The sequence below is a fragment of the Chaetomium tenue genome (assembly GCF_020726465.1).
Source record: "Chaetomium tenue strain MPI-SDFR-AT-0079 chromosome Unknown F5144scaffold_4, whole genome shotgun sequence".
NCBI classification, from domain to species: Eukaryota; Fungi; Ascomycota; class Sordariomycetes; order Sordariales; family Chaetomiaceae; genus Chaetomium; species Chaetomium tenue.
Window position 1 is genome coordinate 4,873,617 of NW_027117332.1, and position 17,259 is coordinate 4,890,875.

The 17,259-nt window shown below is 55.7% G+C and overlaps 5 protein-coding genes across 5 annotated transcripts; 2 read left to right on the forward strand and 3 right to left on the reverse strand.

Annotated features, from left to right (window-relative positions):
• Positions 1-323: 323 nt before the first annotated feature.
• On the reverse strand, positions 324-3,252 carry F5144DRAFT_613225 (glycosyl hydrolases family 31-domain-containing protein). Its single transcript, XM_066791740.1, has 3 exons — positions 2,958-3,252; positions 2,735-2,889; positions 324-2,676 (listed from the first exon to the last, which is right to left on the reverse strand). The coding sequence occupies exons 1-3, from the start codon at positions 2,971-2,973 to the stop codon at positions 547-549; spliced, it is 2,301 nt and encodes a 766-aa protein (XP_066644011.1). The 5' UTR covers positions 2,974-3,252; the 3' UTR covers positions 324-546.
• A 413-nt stretch (positions 3,253-3,665) lies between these two features.
• F5144DRAFT_265378 (glycoside hydrolase superfamily) lies at positions 3,666-6,382 on the forward strand. The gene is made up of 2 exons (XM_066783582.1): positions 3,666-4,166; positions 4,236-6,382. The coding sequence occupies exons 1-2, from the start codon at positions 3,770-3,772 to the stop codon at positions 6,170-6,172; spliced, it is 2,334 nt and encodes a 777-aa protein (XP_066644012.1). The 5' UTR covers positions 3,666-3,769; the 3' UTR covers positions 6,173-6,382.
• F5144DRAFT_575433 (uncharacterized protein) lies at positions 6,128-7,077 on the reverse strand. Its single transcript, XM_066789078.1, has 2 exons — positions 6,633-7,077; positions 6,128-6,569 (listed from the first exon to the last, which is right to left on the reverse strand). The coding sequence occupies exons 1-2, from the start codon at positions 6,952-6,954 to the stop codon at positions 6,304-6,306; spliced, it is 588 nt and encodes a 195-aa protein (XP_066644013.1). The 5' UTR covers positions 6,955-7,077; the 3' UTR covers positions 6,128-6,303.
• A 7,051-nt stretch (positions 7,078-14,128) lies between these two features.
• On the reverse strand, positions 14,129-15,022 carry F5144DRAFT_490426 (uncharacterized protein; the record flags this gene model as incomplete). Its single annotated transcript, XM_066785796.1, has 1 exon — positions 14,129-15,022. A coding segment is annotated over one exon (894 nt), but the record flags the coding sequence as incomplete, so codon positions are not given.
• A 246-nt stretch (positions 15,023-15,268) lies between these two features.
• Positions 15,269-15,488, forward strand: F5144DRAFT_488667 (uncharacterized protein; the record flags this gene model as incomplete). Its single annotated transcript, XM_066785674.1, is given in 2 exon segments — positions 15,269-15,340; positions 15,354-15,488. Coding segments are annotated over 2 exon segments (207 nt in total), but the record flags the coding sequence as incomplete, so codon positions are not given.
• Between the last annotated feature and the right edge of the window lie 1,771 nt (positions 15,489-17,259).

A 17,259-nucleotide genomic window follows, 5' to 3' on the forward strand; every position in this document is an offset into this window, starting at 1 on the left:
CGGGCACCGGCCAGGGTCGGGCCGCGGTCGAACCCAGGGGCACTCGCTCTCTCGCTTGAATCGGGAGAGAGATTCGGGTTCTCCTACCTTGTTCGTAAGCAGGTCCCTGCCCTTGCTTCAGCAAATGCGAAGCGCGGTGGCATAGTCTTCGGGGAATCGGGCCGGCGTCAATCTGCTGCAACGTGAAAGATGCCGCATGCTCGAGGCCATGTCGAACCGAAGCGACAACTGCGGCATATATCCACCTGTGATTATTTCTATTCGGCATCGGACGTGGACGAATGTTTCTGGGAGACACTTCTTCACACAATCTAATGCTTGCACCCGACGTGGAATCATCCCCTGAGTCAAATACTCATGGGACTCCTTGATATCCTGGAAAGTGTTGCTCTTTTTATAGACGCGCGTAAGTCCCAGTAACTGCCTCATCCAGATCTACCTCGTTGAACACGGTAAGGTAAAGACTCAGTTACACAAGAGCTTAACGGGGGGGGGACCCATTGATTATGCTCAGCCCTATCCTTTAGCTCGAGAAAGAGCCCAGTCCTAAGGATTTATGATCTTCAAGACCCAATCACCCTTCAGTGGCTCTGTCCCGATGAGCTCTCCGTTGTTCATCCCCAAAGCACCCAGCACCTTGCCCTGATCATCGACTAACACGGCGCTTGCGCCATCAGTAGCAAAATAACTTCTGACTTCGATGTCCCGTGTGTAGTCATATACCGTTCTCGTTTCACCCTCCTTTCCTAATACCAACAAGGCGTTTGGCCGCACATAGAGCGGCAGGGTGCCAAATGCGTGAGTCTCAGTGAACCACCCAGGCCCGCTCTTGACTTTCCCCGTGAAAAAGTCAGTCCAGTCACCCTTAGGCAGGTAGAACTGGACTGTGTTATCCTCCTCAAACACAGGAGCGACGAGGAGGCTATCGCCGAGCATGAATTGGCGATCCAGTGTCCATGCCGTTGGATCATCGGGGAACTCGATGCACATGGCTCTCAGGCTGAGCGGGAGCCCACTCTGCACGCACTGCTGGGCTTGAGAAAAAAGGTATGGCATCAAACGAGCCTTGAGATGGGTCCACTTCCGGAGCGTTGCCGAGCATCCCTCCTCTGAATTGTCGTCGTTGTCAACCGTCCAGGGCACACGATACGAGTTAGACCCGTGAAGACGGGAGTGTGAACAGAGGAGGCCAAATGCTACCCATCGTTTGTAGATCCATGGCGGCGGGTGTCCTTCAAACCCGCCAATGTCGACGCTCCAGAAAGCGAAACCGGAAAGGCCGAGTGACAAACCCCCTCGCAGTGACTCGGCCATGGCTTCGGGGGTGGATTCACAATCGCCACCCCAGGTTAGGGGGAATCGTTGCGTCCCGGCCGTGGCTGAGCGGGCAAATAGGACGGCTTCGTTTGCACCGTAACGTTTTTGGAGCGTCTCGTAGACCAACTTGTTGTAAATGAAAGCGTAATAGTTGTGCATCCGTTTTGGATCCACAGAGGAATCGAACCATTGTACGTCTTCGGAAGGGATACGCTCACCAAAGTCCGTTTTGATGGAGTCAACGCCGGTGTCAAATAACCTCTCCAGGCAGCTGACATACCAAGCGCAGGCGTCCGGATTGGTGAAATCGACGATGCCCATGCCCGTCTGCCACATGTCCCATTGAAACACGTCTCCATTCCTGCGCTTCAAGAGATAGCCCTTGGCGGCGGCTTCGGCAAATACCGGGGATGCCTGTCCGAGGTAGGGGTTCGTCCACACGCAAACCTTTTTGACGATGCCGTCCGCCTTGAGACGCGAGATCTGGCCCTTGGGGTCCGGAAACATGTCTTGGTCGAACTCGAAGTCGCACCACTGGAAAGCCTTGAGCCAGAAGCAATCAAAGTGGAACACCTCGACGGGGATGTCGCGCGCCTTCATTCCCGAGAGGAAGCTGTTGACTGTTTGCTCATCGTAAGAGGTAGTGAAGGACGTGCTGAGCCACAGGCCGAAAGACCAGCTCGGCACAGCACCCGGCGCGCCAGTGAGGATCGAGTACTTGTGGAGGACTTCCCGGGGAGAGGGGCCGTAGATGATGTACCACCGCAGCCTTTGGCCTTCGACGCTCGTCTGGACGCGGCAGCACCGCTCGCTACCGATCTCGAGCTCGACCCGCTCAGGCGTATCGATGAAGACGCCGTAGCCCCGTGAGCTCATCCAAAAGCTGATGTTCTTATATGCCTGATCCGACGACGTGCCTCCATCCGCGTTCCATAGGTCAACCTTCTGGCCGACCTTGTTGAAAGGGCCGAAACGCTCGCCGAGGCCATGGATAGACTCGCCAACACCAAGCGTCGTTTGGGTGAAGATGTAATGCTTCAGGTTGCGCATGTCGGCCAACTGCATAGGCGTGCTCGTTGCTGGGGTGTAGGCCAAACCGACGGACCGATTAAGGAGAGTGGTTAGGGGCTTCTTGTTGTCGGTCGGGTGGAACGAAATATCGAAATTGTGCGGTTTGCCGCTGACAGTCGCCGAGAGGCCCCCCGCCGACAACGTGGTGCCATTCTCGTTCCGTGTAACGTTGGCATTCACATCGGGCCGTCCGGCTGGGAAAAGATCGAAATCGGGACCACGGCGAACGGCGCCTTGCCAGTGGGTGGTCTCCACAGAGATGACCCCATCAAAGGCAGCTTCGATATCCTACGCATTGCCGAGTTAGACCAAGGTTTTTGGTTAGGATGTCGTGATTTCAGCATACAATGCTAAGTGTCGCTAGATTGAGCGTATCTCCGCGACTCATGATCTTGCGTGTCGGGCACAGGAGGCTGATTCCTTTCCCCGAGGGGGTCTGCGTGATGCGGTACACTTCCTCGGCATACTCAATGCGCACCCCTTCAGCCACCAACCATTGACCTAGATCCCGTGTGTTAGGCACTATTCCGAGACTTGAGTCTGTTGGCGATCGAGCCAAGGGCACATACCGTCCCTGAACCTCATTCTCTCAGATTTGCGAACTGACTGGAGGTACGCTCACTGTAAAAACACGGGGTGAATGAAGTGGTGCGTTAGGAAGTAATTCGGCCAATGTCCAACTGAAGTCATCCCCGGTCGAGAAAGTTGTCTTCACCTTCGGATCGGTGGACGATGGTGGAATTGGATGAACCCCTCAAATTCCATGGCTCGTTCATGGAATGGGGTTGTGGAACAGAATGGTGGAGACGACGGGCCAGTAATGCGGCATGAGCGAAGTGCATCCTTCTCTGCGTCTGCATCTGATTCTCGATGGAGATATTGCACCCGCGGTTCGGACATCGGGCGAATGCTGACCGAGGGGATGATTGGTGGAACAGTGTGCCCCCCGCTGGCATGGCTGGGATTGAAAAGGCACCAAGGCGGCATCCCCGCTCTCACAAGCCCAGCCATGCAGGCTTGCAAGGAGAATGGCCAAAGAAACAAACGCAACTGTGGGCATTGGTGCGGAAGATCGAGCGGATGGTCTTGGTGGCGATCGAGGCTCTCGAGATCATGTCGGTATCGAGGCCCGGCCGACCCGGTAACCCCAACAAATGCAAACATCCGGAACATTCCCTGCTCAAGTACATGCAACCCGAGATTTAGTGTCACGATGAAAACATTGGCAGTCTTCAACCGACTGATCGTCGGCCTTGGAAATAATCCTCGGCTTTGCTCATAAAGATGCAATGTTTCTCCATTCCCATACCCGACTACTCTCCTTGTTTCCTCTATCCCAAACGACCGCAGTATCTTTGCTGATTAGGATAAGCACGGGACCATGAGGTTGCTGTCATCAGGGCTGCTGTTTGCGGCGGCCGTCTGGGCTGCCGACAAGGGGCGACCGAGCCTCAAACATGCCGTTTACAAAGACCCCAAGGCCTCTGTTGATGCTCGTGTAACCGACCTGCTATCACGAATGACCATCGAGGAGAAGGCGTCGCAGCTTGTTCAAGGAGACATTCGCAACTGGATGAATGAATCAACCAATGCTCTCAATCAGACTGGGCTGGAATGGAGCACCAAGTATCGTGGAAGCGCGTTTTATGTCGGTGTGCCGGTTCCAAACGAATGGCTCCTCAAGCACATCAAGGCCGCCCAAGACTACATCCAGAAAGAAACCTACTTGGGCATCCCGGCATTTGTCCAAACCGAGGGTATCCACGGTTTTCTTGCCCGTAAGTCCTCTTATGCAGCCAGTGGTGGAACCATCAAACCGGCCAGACAATGATTGACCACCCGTGTAGACAATGCCACCATCTTCAACTCACCCATCGCCCATGCTTGCTCCTGGGACCCGTCCCTGGTCGAGGATATGGCCGTTGCCATTGCCGAAGAAGCCCGCGCCTTTGGTATCAACCAGCTCTTTGCCCCGGTTGCCGACTTGGCACGGGAGCTTCGCCATGGTCGGGTCGAGGAGATGTACGGCGAAGATGGGTTTCTCGCGGGAGAGCTCGCCCACGCCTATGTCAAGGGCGCGCAGTCTGCGGGAGTCAGCGCCATGGTTAAGCATTTTGCTGCGTTTGGCGTAACGGAGCAGGGTCTCAACACGGGACCCGCGCATGGAGGCGAGCGTGAACTGCGAACGACGTTTCTCCCTTCATATCGGCGCGCCATTGTTGACGGAGGCGTTTTCTCCATAATGACGGCCTACCACAGCTACGACGGCATCCCCGCTGTTTCCGACCCGCATTTGCTCACGGATATTCTCCGCGACGAATGGAAATACGAGTACTTTACCATGACCGACGCAGGCGCCTCGGACCGTCTCTGCAAGGATTTCAGAATGTGCGCTTCCGATCCTATCGACAAGGAGGCCATCGTCCAATACATCCTCCCAGCCGGCGGTGACATGGAGATGGGGGGCGGTTCCTACTCGTTTGAGAAGATCCCGGATCTGGTTGCAAACGGCAAAATCAAGCAGGATCTGGTCGATACGGCTGTTGCTCGCGTCCTCAGGGCCAAGTTTGAACTCGGTCTCTTTGAGAAGCCTTTCTCGGGGCTGCCGTTAAAGGAGGCTAATAAGGTGATGCACGCACCAAGCTACCTCGCCCTCGCAAAAAAGCTTGACGAGGAGTCTATCGTTCTCCTTGAAAACCACAACAACGTCCTGCCGCTGCGCAAGGATGCATCGATCGCCGTCATCGGGCCCATGGCGCACGGGTTCATGAACTATGGAGACTACGTCACTGTGAATTCTTCCTCGCGCGGCATTACCCCCCTCGATGGCATCAAGGGACTTGGCAACGGCAAGATTACATACGCTCAAGGTTGTGAGCGCTGGTCCACCTCCGAGGACGGATTTCCTGCTGCCATCGCCGCGGCCGAGGCAGCCGATGTCGCTGTGGTTGTGGTGGGCACCTGGTCTCGCGACCAGAACGAACTCTGGCAAGGGCTGAATGCCACTACGGGAGAACATGTCGATGTGAACAGCCTCGACTTGGTCGGCGCCCAAGAACCACTTGTCCGTGCCATTATCGCGACAGGAAAGCCGACCGTCGTGGTATTTTCGTCGGGTAAACCGGTGACCGCGCCGTGGATCTCGGGCGATGCCGCCGCACTCGTCCAGCAGTTTTACCCCTCCGAGCAAGGCGGCGCGGCACTGGCCTCTGTTCTTTTCGGTGACACGAACCCCAGCGGCAAACTCGCCGTCAGCTTCCCCCGGAGTGTTGGCGACTTGCCGGTCCACTACGACTATTTGAACTCGGGGCGTGGAGATTCCCCCGATGCTGGTGTTGCCTACGAGAATGGTACGCTTGTCTTTGGCCACCAGTATGTCCTGGGTGACCCGCGACCGTTGTACGAGTTTGGTTATGGCCTGAGTTACTCGGCCTTTACTTACAGTGACATCGGTGTGGATAAGCAAAAGGTGGGAGTGGCGGATACTGTCACCATCAGTGCTACAGTCAAAAACACATCCCGTCGGGATGGGAAGGAGGTTGTCCAGATTTATGTCAAGGACCTGATTGCTAGTGTTGTCGTCCCCAACATCCAATTGCGAGGGTTCCAGAAAGTCTCCCTGAGGGCCGGGGAAAGCAAACGTGTGAGCATCAAAGTCAAGGTTCAGGATCTGGGGATTTGGAACGCAAGGATGAAGTATGTAGTTGAGCCGGGGGATTTCATGTTTATGGTTGGAGCTTCGAGCAACGACATTAAGGGGAATGTTACTATTACTCTTGAATAAATAGTCCAAGATTCACAATTATTACATTACTAGCGGCCACAACATCCCTTCCTCACACATCTATCCGAGCTTTGGAGTCCCAATCCAGTGACCCCAGCCCAAACAACTCGAAGCACCGACATGACCTATTCTCAAGCAACATAGTCGCTGTACTTGCACTTCACCGGCTCCGTGGTGGTAATTGTGCGGCCGGTGAAGGGCAGGCAGCCTTCTTGACCCGCCGGTTTATCGACACCCGTGAGCCAGATCTTCCAGGAGCCGTCGGTGTTGGGGCAAGCCTGGAGGCCGGCGCCCTTGAAGTTGAGGTTGTCATTCTCGTCAATGGCCCAGCCCTTCACCTCCAATCTGCCACCAGGGTCCGTAGGGCCCTTGGTGAAATATTGCACAACACCTTGGCCTAGTTGCATTATTTTCGTTAGTCACGGCATGGCCATCCAAAGGGGTGTAGAGCGGGTCTTACCCATGCCAGAACGGTCGACCAGGAACTGCTGCACGACGTCACCCTTGCCGTAGAGGTACAGCTCCTCGTTCTTGATGTAGAAGATGGCATCCTTCCTCGACTTTCCATCGGTGCATTGCGCGTCGAGCTTGTTGTCGGGAAGGTTCAGGGCGATTCCGTTCTGAGAAGCCCCAACGGTGGCAAAATGGATGGGGGAAGCAGACCGAAGCGCCATGATGCCGAACTTGCGCGTCGAAGCTGGGCAGGCCTTGCCCGACCCGCTCGCCGGCGCCGCCGAGGCCGCGACGGCGAAGAGAGACAGAATGGCGGAAGTGAGTTGCATGGTGGATAGCTTGGAGGGTTGTTGGAGACGAGGAATGTTGAGAGAAGTGATGAATGATTGAGAGAAGGCTGTTCGTTCCTGCTTTGAAGCTTTATATCGGCGACATACCTCTTCTAATTATGACGTTTCGCCACACTGCAATGCGCCCCCGAAGATCTGCGTGCTGCCCAAAATGGGATACGAGAAGTGCCAAGGGGGAGAGGCCCACTTGGGCTCGTATTTGCCGAAGCGGCCATTGCTCCTCGTGACCGGTTCCGTTAGGGCCGTTGCCAGGTTGGAGCCAAGACGGCAGTGGGCTCAGGGCTGAGAGATGGAAACCAGTTGTTGATCTGTCTCGCGGCGACACCGTCGCCAAACGCCCGCCTCCACGTATTGAAGAAATAAAATTATCTTGGCACCACGCTTGTTGGGAGTTGAGAAGGTCAGCCCCCCGGCCCGCCCCGAATGGAAGCATAATTTTTTGGGTTGTTCACCGACGGGGTCGGAGGAACTTGAGAAGTGCTGACAGGCGCTACGAACATGGTTGTGTGCCTAGGGTGTGGGGTGATACCGTGAAGTTGTGGAAGTGCGGCCCGCGGGATGGATGGGCGTTGAGTTTCGGTCCATGTCAGCACTCCGGAGGACTGCCCGTGGTATGGTACTACGCGTGTTGTATGTGTCTTCGCAGGGAAAGATTGGGCGAGAGAATCTAAGGGTTGCTGGAGAACTACTTGCTGACAGGAAAGGACCAAGGAACAGTTCCTGCAAGCCCACGGAGCCGCGCGGGTATCAGCGTTAGAAAGATGGCCGCCTTTAGATACATTATCCACTAAAGTCCCATCTATGTTTATGACTCTTCCTTATCTTTTTTATATTGTCTGTACATATCCCCCATAGTTACGCTTTTCCGCTTATATTATTATTATTCCTACACCGCTATGCCCTTGGGCTCGCCGGTCCAACTATCTAGCTAGTTGTACAGGAAAACCGTCCTGGTTTCCCAGTCGGACTAAAAACCTGTACCGATGTTACCTTGGCCCGTCTCTTCAGAATTCGTCGTGCTACGGTTGAAGGGAGCCTACCCAGCTCCCTGCATTCCGACATCCTGACCGTCCGCCTCCAAGGTATCCGCGGCCTCTGGAGTCGTAACCCCTAGGCCTCCAACACCGTCTCCTCGGTCTCCGGTCAGATCCGTATCGACCTTCCTCGCAAAGGTCAGCTTTCCTTGCCTCGAACTCCTTGCAGCCTCCTCCTGGGCTATGAGAAAGCCGGGGGGTCGGCCCCGTGGTCTCTTCCTTTTTCCGGCTTCTTGGAAGCCATCGTCGGCCTCCTCTAGGGTGGACGCACCCCGGAATGTGACGCTCCGCATCCTCGGTAGTAGTCTCTCTTGCTGCTGTTGTGTTTGTTGCTGCAAAGCAAGCTCAAAGGTTCGAGGCCGGAAATGGTATGCCTCCCTCGCCGCACCCCGGGCCTTCACTGCTTCCGGGCACCACCGTACCCAGGCCGGGTGCTTCCCTGAGCAGCACGGACAAAAGTATGGAATCTCGTTGCCGTGGGTTGGGCATTGGGCTTCCCCCGCCCTCCCGCCTCCCCCATGGGCCGCTGTGCCGCAGCGCGGGCACAGCGCAGACTTCTTGCAGAACCGTTGGGTGTGACCCCATTTCCAGCACCTATAGCACTGGGTAGCCTGCAGCGCATACCAGTACGGCTCGCAGTTGAGCATCTGGGCCCGCCAAACCACTCCCTCCTCGCAGGCCCTTTTCGATTCTTCCTGACTGGTCATAGTAACCAGTGCCGTCGCTCTCGTGACTCCCTCGATCGTTGGAATTCGGAACTTGACTCGTTCCACCGACTGCAGCCCCAGCTGCTTGCCGAATGCCGCTTCTGTGACGTCCCTCAAGTCTCTCTTCAACATCCCTTTCACCAAAACCGCAAATGTCCGCTTTGCCTCTTTCGCCACCTCTCCAAACGCCGTTCTGATCCATCCTCCGTTCTTCGCGTGCCATTCTTTCGCTTCCGCGTCTTGAAAAGTGACGATAACATCCCCGCTAGGGAGCTTGCGTGCTGCCACTGCTCCCTTCCTCTCGGAAACCCCGTTGACCGCCTGGACGATCTCTTGTGGAGACCTCCGGGTCAGCGACGGCTCTATAGATCCCCTCACCAGTATTTCCTTGTTGAGCCGCCCCGGTATGATCTTCTTCGGGAGCTCCCCTTCCCCAGCCACCACTGCAGCCCACGACCGGGCTACCGTTGTTGCTGGTGCAGCAGCTTGCTTCTTTCTCTGATCCTGCAGTTCCCTGCGGGCCTCTTGCAACTCCTTCTGGACCTCCTGCATCTCCTTCCGGACTTCCTGCATCTGTTTTCTCACTTCCTCCATGGCCCTCCCTGTCCCTTGTCCGACACCGTCCACCACGGCGTCCACGATGCTTTCTTGAAGAGAACACATCCACGTACTATGCCATCTGTCTCACTTGTACTATGACCCCACCAAATCCGCGAATATAGTTAACCCTAGCCCTGTGACATCTGGAATTTTTGTCAATGCTGCCAGGTGCCAGGACATCAACAATACCAAGCCCACGTAGCAGATTCGGACGCGGACAACGTCAATCTACGCAGAATTAGCAGGCGATTCGAATGAGGGTAGTTACAGCCTACTCAGACGACATCTTGGTTGTTTTGTTGCGGTTGGTGGTGGTGATGCGGTGGCTTGGCTGGATGCCGCGAATGTGGTGGGGGTTGGGGGCTGAATGCGCACTGAAATGCGGCTGCAATTACAGGGCTTCCGTGTATTGGCACCTGGCAAGGCTTTCATGGCATTGACAAAAATTCCAGATGTCACAGGGCTAGGGTTAACTATATTCGCGGATTTGGTGGGGTCATAGTACAAGTGAGACAGATGGCATAGTACGTGGATGTGTTCTCTTCTTGAATCCTCGTAACGTCGATTCCCTCGCTTCCCGTCTCTGGTGCCTTTCCGCTTTCCAGTCTACGCAGCCTCCGCAGCCGTGTCATGATCTCGTCCGCCACTACTTGGGAGACCGCCTCGTTTGGTTCCTTGGCCAAGTGAACTATTGTCCCTGCAAGTACCTTGTCTGATTCCTCGTGTAGAGGGTTGGGGCCATTGTAAATGTCATCTTCCATCTCTTCGTCGCTGTCCTTCGTTGTGATTGGTTGAGCTCCTTCGGTAGGTGGGGCAGGCTCCCCCCGTGCAGCATTTTTCGCTGTCCCGGGCGCAGTCTTGCTCTTTCCTTTGCGAGCCATCGCGACGAGGCGCGACAGATCCCGCAACGGGGAAACTACCGTCGGCGGTTAGAGCTTTCCAATCTCGATCGAATGATGGTAGTTTCAGGCGTTCTGTTGCTTCTTTCGTGCTTTCGGTTTTTCTTTTACGCGACTATTATACGACTTTCCGCTTATATTAAACCTTGAGTTTACCAACGTATAAAATCAGGATGCCGACCTGCCACTAAACGACCCTGAACTCAAACTAGTCTTGTTATTGGGCATCCCATTATTATTACCTGTTTCCTCTTCCTTACTCTCCTCCCTCGCATGCGGCGACTGGGACGACCCTCCACTCGTCCCAAGACTACCATCCTAAAATTTCAACAACCCTACTATCTCCTCCACATCCACATCCTCCTCATCCTCTCTAATATCGGGAGGTTCTCCCTTCTTTAGCCCAAGGATCCAGTCCCCTACGTGCGCTTGTACATACCTAATGGCTGCAGAAGCAGGAGGGTAGTCCGGGCTTTATTGAAGTGTCTGGAATTTCTGGGCTCGTTGGAATCTGCCGCCGCTTTGGAATTTACTGTTTTTGGTATCCTAGGTTTCGTTACTGCAGGTAGCACGAAATGTAATTATCACCAGATGAGGGCACGACAAGTTTCATGAGAACCCTCGTATACACCTCTCGGCCTTTTTCTCCGTTCTCGCCTTTCGAACTACCTTGCCTAACATCGTAATCCAACACCAAGACATGAATGGTAATTGAGTTCCGAAACCTCCACTTTCACCATAGATCCCGACCTCCCCTCAATCTTCACACACGTCCAGGCACAACCAATCGCGCGTCCAGCGCGAACCTCTCTGGCTATAGTTGTGAGCAACTCGGCAAGCAGTTGTGCGGTTCTCGGCTGATACCCGTACATTAACGTGATAGAACGGCCGTAGACCCTGCGCAAGGAGCCTAGCATTTTCTTTGTAGCGGAGACTGCTTCTACGAACTTCGTAGCCCGCACCTGCATGTCATCCACTTCGGGGGACTGAAGATTCAGGCCGAGGTCCCAGTTGTTGCGCTTAATGATAGATCCCAAGACGATTTCTTTCTTGGTAACAGTCTTGGGATGCGCAGGGGATCAACTAACGCTGGCACAAGGCCACTGCCGATATTGATTAGGGATTTAACATCACAGCCAGGTTCAAGGTCGAGATAAAGTAGGGCAAATGCCATATTGTGCGTGGGCCCTATCTGGACAAGTCGGGATTTGGGGTTATATATCTGAATGCCAATATTAGCGTGGAGTAGGTTAAGGTATACAGAGGTTGAGTCCAGCTTTCCTTCCTCTCTTTTGCGCGACTTGTGTCATTTACTTTAAATCACTGCCATTGATATATGGGATTAGCGGGATTTGATTATCACTGTTGTCTTGATGGAAACAAGATGCTATCTTCATTGCCTGTGATATTCTTACAAGGGTTCAAGTCGCTTCATATTATCATCCATTACTCAAAACCACTTCCCTAGCAGCCGCTCTCTGAGAGATTTATGCCTACCCCTGGCCTCGAGTCGGTCCGACAGCCACTGCCGACTGAATAGTGTAGTATCTGGAGTACATCCCCACTTGCGGAGTAGCTCAACAACGTTATTATGGCCCTTCCGAGCTGCTTCGTTCAGTGGGGTAGGAAGGCGAAACCCCGACCAGTTTGGGTTAGCCCCTTTTCTAAGCAGAACCTCGACAACGCCTGTATGCCCATTGGTGGCAGCCCAGCCGAGCGGCGTCCGCCCTCCAGCCCGATCTGTTAGGTTGGGGTGGGTGCCTCTCTGAAGAAAGGCCTCAACGGCAGCTTCGTGTCCGTTTTCGGCTGCGCGTCCGATTGCCGTTCTGCCCTCTTTGTCTCCCGAATTAGCAGGGGTTCCTCGTTCCAGCAGAAGCCGTATTACGCCCTCGTGCCCGTTCTCAGCCGCTCGACTGATGGGCGTCCTGCCTTGATACCCTTTCGCCCCAACTAGGCGCCTTGGCTTTTCGCCGCCGTGGCTCCACCCATGGAGAGTAACACCCACATCGAGAATCATCTTGACCAGAGACTCGTGTCCATTCTCGATGGCCCACCAAAGCGGTGTCTCTCCAACATGGTCCTCCACCACAAGGTCGGCCCCCTTCTCGAGTAGCAGCTGGGCCACTGCTACATGCCCCCCGCGTGCGGCCCAGTGCAGCGGCGTCTCTCCGTTATAGTCTTTGGCGTCAACCATGCTAAGGCCACCGCCTCCCCGGCTGTTGCCAAGCAGCAGCCTTACCACTGATTCTCTCCCACTCTCACAGGCTCTGTGCAGAGGCAGACGTCCCTGGGGATCTGCAGCCAAGATGCAAGCTTGGTTCTCTCTCAAGAAACGACATACCACCCACTCAACCCCCCCTCTGGCAGCCGAATGCAGTAGTTTCCACGCGTCGGTGGAGGTAGTGGAAAGAGGATCCTCCCCCATTTCGGCTTCCCTTCCCCACAGTACTTTTGCTGCCGCTTCGTGCCCGGCCTGAACTGCCAGATGCGATGGTCTCCAGTCCTCGGAATCAACACGAAGCGCAGCAGCAGCAGCGGACGAGCCAGGTCTGTCCAGCAGCTGTCGCACAACATGCTCATCCCCGACCAGCGCGGCGACGTGGAGCGGCGTGTGCCCCCGGGAATCCGCCAGCATAGCGTTGGCGCCCTTGTCCAGCAGCACGCTGGTAACGGCGCTCTGGGCGTACTCGGCTGCCACATGCAGCGCTGTCCTTCCCTCCGAGTCTGGGATGTTGGGATCGGCCTTGGCCGGGGATGATAAGAGCTGTACCACAACTTGTGTAGATCCAGCCCATGACGCTCGATGCAGCGCTGTATGTTGCCACTTGCCATACTGGATGTTGGGATCTGCGCCTCGTTTGAGTAGTAGGACGAGCATCTTCCGATCCCCTCGATCTGACGCAAGGTGTAAGGCGCATCGCCCAAGCGCGTCTCTAGCAGCAACGTTGGCGGAGTTGTCGATGAGCATTTCGGCAACGGCTTGGTGGCACCGCCAGGTCGCATAGTGCAGCGGTGTCCAGCCTCCGGGGCCCTTGGAATTGGGATCCGCGCCCCTCTCAAGAAGCAGTTTGACGATGCTTTGGTGTCCATTACCGGCCGCCCAACTGAGTGCTGTCCGGCCTTGTCCGTCGCTGGCATCAATTTCGATTTTAGGATCTGAGTCGCCGGGTCCCGTCGTGTTGAACAGTTCTCGGATGATGGCCTCTCGCCCATCATCAGCAGCCTGCAGCAGTAGCTGCTGCATCCGACTATGTCTTTGATCTTCGTCCCCGAAACGGCCGGGCGGACCATCAGTGTCCGAGCAACACCCACCTCCTTCTTCACCTTTTCTTTCTTCCCAGCAACCGATTGTTACTTGTACGATTCCTGCTTTCGTATCGTCTAACTCCATGTCCCGGGCGGATAGAGGGGGCTGGAAGTATACCGATCCAATAAACTCGACTTTGCTCGGGATCCCCTCTTCTACCACCTTAACTAGTAGCGCCCTAGTTATAACCGCTACCTGGATGTTGGGCTCGACTAGCAGCCTGTGCCTTCCCGAGTCCTCCTGCAATGCCGAACCCAACCGTGCTCTGATCAGGTTATGAACCCCCTCCCAGTTATACCTGTCCCCAGCAATATTCCCGAGTCGACTAACGACCCGCCATCGACCCGTGAGGTTCCCATTCTCTTGCAGCATGAGCGCGGGACTCCCCCGGTTAGGACAGCTCTCCATACCTAGCACGTTGGTTGGGCACCACCCAAAGCCGTGCGACATGGTCGTCGACTTGTGGAAGAGATGAGCGTGGCGGAGTCCGTCCAGCTTCCGCAGGACATCCTGGTAAACTTGCTGCTGCGTAGCGTCGGGACCAATCGTCCCGACATTTGTTAAGAGCCCGGCAATGATGGCCTTGTCCCGGGGCCAGGACGTGCTGCGCGAGCCGAGAGCTCGAAGGAGGCCGTCGAGCGACGTAACTTTGCCGCACCGTAGATTGGCGATCAGATCGGATGCGATCCGGTGGCGGTGGCTGTACGTGGTGGCCCCGGAGTTCATGTTGGTAGCGAGGATGTCTTCGTCGAGGTCTTTGATGACGGACCCGGCAAAGACGACCTTGACCTTGCGTGACCGTGCCAGCTCGAGAGCGGTCCAGCCGCGGCTGAACCACGGCGACATGATGATGGCGAAGCAGGCCGTCTCGGCGTCGAACCAGGCCCACCGCCGTAGGAAGCAGTCGTGCACGAGGGTGATTTGGGCATCCTCGTAGTTTAGGTGCATCTTGTTGATGGCCCTGCTACGGGCCGCCTTGTCTTTGGGAATGCAGATAGTGTCCCACCAGATGCCCTCGCACCGGAACCGTTCGGCGATGGTCTTGAAGTAGGCGAACAGACACCGATTAACCCCGGTATCTTCTGCTCCGGTCCCAGTCCCATCGGACCAGACATGCGAAATGGCCATGAATGGCCGATTGGGCTCGATGATGGATTTTCCATCCAGGGACCAAGCGGCTAGCCTTCCGGATAGGGTAGCCTTCTCTAGGAAACGAATCGGAAATCTGTGATAGATGGGTGTACAAGCGCAGTCTTGGCTCTCGTGTCGTTGCTTCACGCTGGTGAAGTCGCGTTGTGAATGTTCGCACAAGTCGATGGTGCATGCATCGTGGCCCTGGTGACCTTGCATTGGTTCATTTGGGCGCCGGCTCATTAAGCAGGGGAGAATCTTCTCCCTCTCCCAGTGGAGGCGCGCGACGGCCCATACACGGTTCGGACAGAGGCCGAACTCCTCGGTGGCATTTCGCAGGGCTTCCCATACCTCGGTGTCTTTCGACATCTCCTTGAAGACTCTGGAATTTTCCGAAGTTATTGAAACTTTGATAATTGAAAATCGTAAAGCATTAACTACCTAAGGTAGCTTGTTTAAAATGATTGTTGGTAGGGAGAATAGTTTTAGGTATATTAGATCTTTAGATTTCAGCTCCGCCCCGATCTTACCTAGCTAGGAGGCTGTGTAACTTGGGGGAGGGAAAGGGCCCAATCAAAATTATACTTGAGGTAAGCTATAAATTGGGCAGCCTTATGCCTGGAGGAACGTACGAGGAACGAGTACTTCCGAAAGGTTCCTTTGCCTGGAGGAACGTACGAGGAACGAGTACTTCCGAAAGGTTCCTTTGCCTGGAGGAACGTACGAGGAACGAGTACTTCCGAAAGGTTCCTTTTCCGAGAAAAACCATGGCCTGCTCAAGCACGGACCAAATCCCCACATCAAAAGCCGTGTCGTTTTCCCCTGTATACTGTAAAGTTTCTACTGTCATTATCCTAAAGATTATGGAAGGAGAGCCATCTTGTTTTGCCTGGAGGAACTTACCTCTGACGATGAGCGTCTCGAAGTTGGGCTTGGCAGTGGTGGTGCACGGACGGTCTGTTAGTCATGGCTTGCAGCCCGTGCCGGCCCCAAATTCAGCTGTGGGGCCAGCTCCGGTTCAGAAGGGCCAATAAGATGGCGTGCCCCCGGGTAGCTTCACCGGGTAGCTTCACCGACGACCACGCAGATTGCAGGGCAACACGGCAACAAGGTGAGCAGGAAAATATTAATTGAAGCAGCTTATTCTGCTGGAAAAGAGCCCTGGAACAGAGCAGCGGTGGAGAGCTGTGCTACGATCCGGGCTCGGAAACCCCAGGGTCTCCCCAGAGCAATGCATCCTCTACGTCATCGGTTTCAGTACCCTGGCCAGATTCAGCCATTGCATCCCATTCTTGAAACCACGACTCGTGCCTGTGGTCTTGCTCGAACCGCCGTCTGGTCTCCTCGCCCCGTCGTTCCAGCTTGACGATGGCGTCTCTCATGTCTTTATCAAGCACATTCTTGGGCTCGATAAAGTCGCCGCGCGCCGGTTTCCGAAACAGATGCAGCCCGTCCCAACTCTGCGCCCTCGACAGCTGCACGTACAGGCTCATGAAGCTGGGTCGAGTCGCCGTACCGCTGGAGTGGACGCCTTTGAGGTTGACGAGCACATCCGAGAACTGCTTGCCCTGGCTCTTCTGATCCGTCATGGCGAAGGCCGGCGTGCAGAGAGGCCCGGTTCTGTGGGTAACCCACCTGAAACCCGGCTTGCCCCTCCATCTGCCTTCCTTGCCCCGCATTTGGCTCGGGATGGCGACCGTTTTGCTCTTGATCAAGACGGTGCCGTTGGGGAGCCCGGGGATGGCGAGGTCCGCGCTATCGTCTGACTGAAGGAGGACGGCCACCGGCGGTCCAAGATGAAGAGTCACATCGCTGGCGAGGGCGATGGTGCCAAACGCGAGATCAGGGAAGATGTCGACGGCCTTGAAAGGTGCCCCGTTGACTACCTTCAGCCCGACAAACTGGTTCCGAGTCACCACGACCGGCATTCCTTGGGCGTAGAAGAACAGGCCGGGGGTCGGCAGCTGCGAGTCGTCTCCGTAGCGGAGCACGTGGCATAGGTCCCCCGCACTCAATCGCTTCCCCGACTCAGTATCGTGCTTGGCCACAAAGACTGAGATGTGTTTGCCGTGGGCACGAGCCCACTGGACAACGGCGGCCATGTTGAGGTCCCACCGGTCTTGGTTCAGGGGCGTGATGGCTCTGAGGCCATCGACGAAAGAGGACTTGCACGACGGTGTATAGAGGCGGTGGCATAGCCGCTGGAAGTCCAGCTCGGTCTGCTCACCGTTGCGCAGGCGCCCGAGGAAGCCCCGCAGCCTTGGACAGCCGGCCGCGCGGACCTGTCCGCGGAGGATGACGACGGCCGTGAACCGGAGGAACAGCTTATGCGCAGCTAAGTGCCTTGAAGCGCTCTCTGGTTTCTGTCCGCCACGGTCCCTCGGCATTGGCAAGAGGAGGCTGGTCTGCAGGACAGGGTCGAACTGGAAGAAGTCGCCGAAGAACAAGACCATTGGGATTCCGCCGAACGGTCGATGCTGGTCGTCCCTGTACTGCTTCAGGCGGCTGTCCACTGCCGCGAGTGTGAGACCGCCCACCTGGCTGATTTCATCGATAATCAACATGATCATGTTTTTCCACCGCAGCTTCTCTTCTTCCGAGACGTT